We start from the raw sequence: 5,770 nt of genomic DNA on the forward strand, positions 1-5,770 counted from the left end.
TATTTAAAGTTATTTTAAAATTTTATATTATATCTAACATGTTTGGAACATGCTTCTAGCAGTCGGTACTTGGTAGCCCATTTATTAAACATTAGAAAATGAAGAAATTGACAATGGATCGAATAAAAATAGGAGCATAACAGAAAGCATTGTCCTATTTCTTACAACTTATAATCAAATAAAATGATTTAAAAAATAACTTATAATCATGTAAGTAATACATTCATTAACCATGACACCAACTTACAAATAGTTTCCTCCCTTCATGCCAATGTTCTTCCCATCGAATGTAAAAGAAAATTCAAAACCTTATAATCAAGGACTCACCAGATCACACACACGAACTCAATACTTGGCAGATGGTATTGATTCCCAGTTAAAATTACCCTCACTCTGCTGCATCAAAGCCATCTGCTGCAAATCCGGCGCCGTCTCCGACACGGTCCACACCTTAACTGATTTATCAAGACTCCCACTATAAACCACCCACTTCTTATCTTCGGTGCTGGTTGATTCCTTGTCTTCCTCCACGGCCAGGCACTTCACCGGCCCAGTGTGTCCTGTAAGCACAGACAGGCATGTGTGCACGGCCCCTTCCCTCCTCCATATGCATATAGTCTTATCAGCAGACCCACTGAAAACCAAATTACCAGCCGATGACAAGCAGAGAACAGCCAGTTTGTGCCCCTTCAGCACACCGCCGTGTGACAGCTGTTTCTCCACTTCCCAGAAATTCACCAGTCCATCTGACGACCCGCAGTACACGATAGAACCTGTTCCATTGACAGCCAGTGCTGTGACTGCGGATTCTTGGCTGAGAAGTGTCTGTGTTAATACATGTCTCACCACCTTACCATTTTGTTCCCTTTTCCAGACTTTAACGGTCCCGTCTGCTGAGCCAGTGTAGACGATCCCATTGATGCTCGACACAACGGAGTTAACAGCATCGTCGTGTGCCTTGACTGATTCGACGCATTTCGAATTCTGCACCCTCCACACCTTAAAAGTTCTGTCCCACGAAGCAGAATAGAGTAGCCCTGTTTCTTGATTCATGCTTAAGCAAGAAATGGCATCTGTATGCTTGATCCAAATCGCTGTCCTCTTGCGCTTTACCTCCACATAGTTTTTTGGCCTGATTGAGGCTTTGAAGATGTCAAAGAATGTAGGGAAGGTGCCGCAGCGTTTGTGCAAACTAGGATCTTTAGGATTGATCTTCCACACGCGAACCTTCCCATCTTGATGGCCAGTGAAAATCTTATCACCACATATGATAATGGCCTTAACAAGGCCGCTGTTGGATTTGAAAGCTGAGAATTCTTGCATATTTTTCCAAACTCGGATGTTCTTGCTGTCCGAGCCAGTGTAGAGGATGTCATTCTTGGCTGCTAGTGAATAGATGTGACCTTCTTCTCGAACTAGCGAACAGATTAGTCCGTTTTGAGGGATGTTTTGGGACGAGCTTTCGGAGAAGTTAGACCAAGGGGACTTGGCAAAGGGCGAGGTTTGATTCCATGGAGACATCATCATGGGAGATCCCTCACAGCTAAGGCGGTTGGCATCATAGGCCGAGAAGTTGCTGTTTCGCATGGCAAAATCATCTACATCGTTAGAGGCGGCTGATGAGGATGAAATGTGGGAATGGTTGTTGTTGTTGTTGTTTTCTTCCAACATTGTTGAGTTAGTTTGATCTTCTATCATATTCTTGATCATGCAGCAAGAGAAGAATTTGAGAATCAAGGAGGAGGTGACCTTTGGTTAGGGAAATTGATGATTATGGCACGGAGATTGGGAGTGGAGGAGAGGATTTGTAGGGAGGGATTAAAGGCGGGAGACGAATAAGGAGAATTTATAGAATGGGAAATAAACTTACCTCATTGTTGGTGGTAAATCTTTTTTGTTGTAATAATAATATCATTTAATATTCTTAGGCTGTCTGTATTTTTAACTTTAAAGTAAGCTCTAAAATTACCTTTGTCGTTAAATGTTAATTCGCATTTAAACTTTCAAAAATATTTTTATTATGTGCACCACTTTTATGGTTCTTGTTACTACATATATGCATTAAATCCCACATTCATGTTTCATATGTTAATAAATAAATAAATAAAAATTCACATCGTTAAATAACTTGGCAAAAACTTGTGTGAGACGGTCTCACGGATCATATTTTGTGAGAGAGATTTCTATTTGGATCATCTATGAAAAAATATTACTTTTTATGCTAAGAATATTACTTTTTATTGTGAATATCGATAGGATTGACTTGTCTCACAGATAAAAATTCGTGAGACCGTCTCACAAGAAACCTACTCAAATAACTTTTTGTGTATGTAAAATAAACGATAATCTTATATAATATAATTTTAATATTTACTCATCTTTAACCGTTATTTCAACCGCCATGTGTCAAACTGACACGTGCCAACCACAAATTGTGCAAACAAAATTCCTAGTCTTTGTCAGTGGTTCCCATTTATCCTTCCTTCAATATCATGTTTTAGTGGGAGTTTCCAAGAATTATATTACACAATCCATTTAATTTGACAGTAAAATCACAAGTTGAAAATAAAAGTTAATTTGATTTTTTTTAATAATTATTGGTAAATATTTTATGCATCCATATTAATTGTTTCTTAATTAGGTGAATTGAAATAACAAACATGGACATAAAAATTTAAATTGAAATTTAAAGATAAATTTATTTTACTCGCAGAAAACATTTTTTAAATAATAAGAACCGTTGGTAAATTGTACGCGCTAGCTTAATATTGTAGTAAATATGACCATATAAGGAGAAGCATAGAGGGGGGGCAAAAGATATGATAAACCCTATGGGATAGAGCATTGAGAGCATGTTGTTCTTTCTTTTAGGTAAGACACTTTGTCACTTTTATTAGTTTAGGAAAATTCATAATGGGAATTGGGATTCATGGAAATCAACACCATAACATCACATGGATGTCACAATAACATTTTTGCCGGTGAAAGAAGCATTGTTTAAGAAAAATTTGGAAGTTGTATTCATTTAGGACACATATTTCTTAGAATCATTACTCCAAGTCTCAAACTCTAATGACATGTTTTTATGTTTTTTTTTTAAATCCATTTCTTTAGGTTGTGAATGGATTTGATTTGGTCATTTAGAAACAAAGATTAAGAGGATTACTTTCAAATGACATTAACATTGGGTCTATTTGAGATCCACTGTACGTAATTACTATTGAAATTACATAACTTGATATGAAATAAATTTTAAAATTCACTTCGATTTTTACATCCGAGTAAATTAAGAGATTTGAAATCCATCATCTTAAATTCATCAATCCAAACACAACCTTGACAAAATTTAAATTTGGATAATGCAATTTGTGTATTTTTTATTTTTAAGACACAATATTTCAAGGTGTAGTTTTTGCAAAGTAATTTCATCATTGTTTTCACTTTTAATTATATTTCTTGTAATATTGACGTGACACTGAAAATTGTTGACGTGTCTGTTGGAATTGAAAATGTATTACGAGGGAGGGGTAAATAAAAACTTTTATTATTATTTTTTTTTATCACGAACCGTTCTTAATATATAGTTTCAAACTATTAAGAAATATTCTTAAATGGTTAGAATCGCTAGACCACTAAAAAGCATAAGTACGAAAACGTTCTTAAATAAAAACTTTTATTATTATTTTTTGTTCTAAGGCAGCAACCTCTTTCACTTTCTTCTCCTTTCGAATAACGTCAAAGTGAACAACCATTCGGAAATCCACCCATCTGTCAAATTCTGTCATTTTATCTTTGGCACTTCAATTCACTTGTTTCATATGCCAATTTAAATATTTGAGATATTTTGCTTCAGAAAGATAATTTCCTTTCCTGGCCTTGGGATCTATCAACGGTAGCCCAGATTACACTGATGAGATGTCACGTTTTACGATTGTGACACCCTTTGACATCATGGAGATGGAAATGGCAAGGATTGGAGTAGGAATATGTGGAGTCTTCACATGTTTTATCAGCTTGATTCTTTTAACCTTAGGTTTCTCGGTCTTTTCCCTTGGGCACTTTCAGCTCCTTACTGGCGCTAAATACCTGAGTAAGTGGAACCTTATCCCTCCCATCCTTTGAATCGGAATACAAGACCAATTTCCTTTTGATGTCTCGAGCTGGTGTCTTAGCCTTGTCGGGTGGCTTCTTAATTTCCTTTTTCTTCTTTTCTTGTTCCACACCGTTCTCTATTTTAACGGCTAGAATTTCATCAATGGTAGGAACATTTTTCTTTCGATAAGCCTCCATATAAGTCTAATAGAACATCTTAACTTTGTGGTATTTGGTGGCATTCACCAGCTGGACTTTCACGTGATCCAGAAGATAGCACAATGGGATAGCGAACACTTAATATGGAGTTTTTCTCTTCACCATAGCAGTGAATATTTTGAACAGAATGTCTGACCAGTTCAGATTGATTTTTGAACAATGTTTGTCATGGTTAGAAATATTTCAGTGGTGATTTTTTCGAAGGCCCTGCCTTAGCCAACATCGGCTTGCTTACTATATCTTCCAGCAGTGTAATCTGGCTTGAGATCCTTTTATGAGTCGTGGGATTATTGAGAAGAAAGCTAGAGATGGTGAACTTTGTCCTCCAGTTAGCAGCATTACCATCTAGAAGAGTGTAAAAAGAGCTAAGTCCGACTGTTGGAAGGTCGAACATTTCAGCGAAAGACTTCTGTGTGATGCAAATATTTGTATCGTTAACTTTGCACAGAACTGATCTAGTTTCATCCTGGCTAACTCAAAGAGCTCATTCAGTGAGGTTTCAGAGAATTGGAAGCCACATCCTAGAAACTTTAAGAGTTCGGATGCCTCAAAATTTTTGAGCATATTGACCATGGCCTCGCCTCATACTTCATGGCCAGTACAGATGCAAAGTTGATAGTAAGAGTGTTTGCAGAGTAAGACGTCATCTTGAAATGGTTCGGGTGAAGCGACTTGACTTCATCTTATAGTTGTTAGAACGCAAGAGAGCAAGAAAGCTATGGAAGTTGAAAGTTTGCAAGTAATCGGAATGTGGAACATGAAACATATATACGATCCGATTTGATAGTTGTGACAGTTCACGTGTCTGTATGTCATTGGAAAATTCGAAAGTAAAAAATGTGACTTTGGGCGGTTCATATATCCGAGTAAAAATAAATATATTTTGAAAATGGATAATAATTATAGGATCGAGTGTTTGCCACTTTACAAAAAAGTTATAGCTGGTGGTAGTGGTGAAATTCAAATATTTTAAACCGCGTAGCAGCCAAAGTGTCATGGTTCGATCGCACTACCCAGCATGAAAATTAAATGCACCTCAAAAATATTACTCCCAATAAATGCATTCCTTGCAATCAATGAGAATCGAACTCATGACCTTGACTCTGATACTAATTATAAGACCGATCGCTTTCTGTTTTACCAAAAGCTATAGCTGGTGGTAATGGTGCAACTCAAATCTTTTAAACCGCATAGCAGCTCAAGCGCCATGGTCGATCGCTCTACCAAGCAGAGACAATTATTGTACCTCAATAATAAGCATAAGAACAATAAGTACGAAATTAATTTTAATTCAGAAATTAAAATATTTAAAATTGGACCATTCAAATAAGATTAATTTATTTTATAGAGAAAATGTCAGAGCAATTGATAAGATTAAGTTTCCACAAACTTCGGTCGTTGCGGTCAGAGTTTGTGTAGTAACTTGACACATTGTTTTACCAGCTCGACTTTTGTTCCC

General features: G+C 36.5%; 1 protein-coding gene across 1 annotated transcript; it reads right to left on the reverse strand.

Moving 5' to 3' along the window:
- Positions 1 to 99: 99 nt before the first annotated feature.
- Positions 100 to 1,770, reverse strand: LOC140967678 (protein JINGUBANG-like). The gene has a single exon (XM_073428377.1). It carries the CDS (start codon positions 1,708 to 1,710, stop codon positions 346 to 348), a length of 1,365 nt encoding a protein of 454 aa, XP_073284478.1. The 5' UTR covers positions 1,711 to 1,770; the 3' UTR covers positions 100 to 345.
- Positions 1,771 to 5,770: the final 4,000 nt, after the last annotated feature.

Source organism: Primulina huaijiensis, chromosome 2 (genome assembly GCF_012295235.1).
Source record: "Primulina huaijiensis isolate GDHJ02 chromosome 2, ASM1229523v2, whole genome shotgun sequence".
In the NCBI taxonomy this organism is placed as follows: Eukaryota; Viridiplantae; Streptophyta; class Magnoliopsida; order Lamiales; family Gesneriaceae; genus Primulina; species Primulina huaijiensis.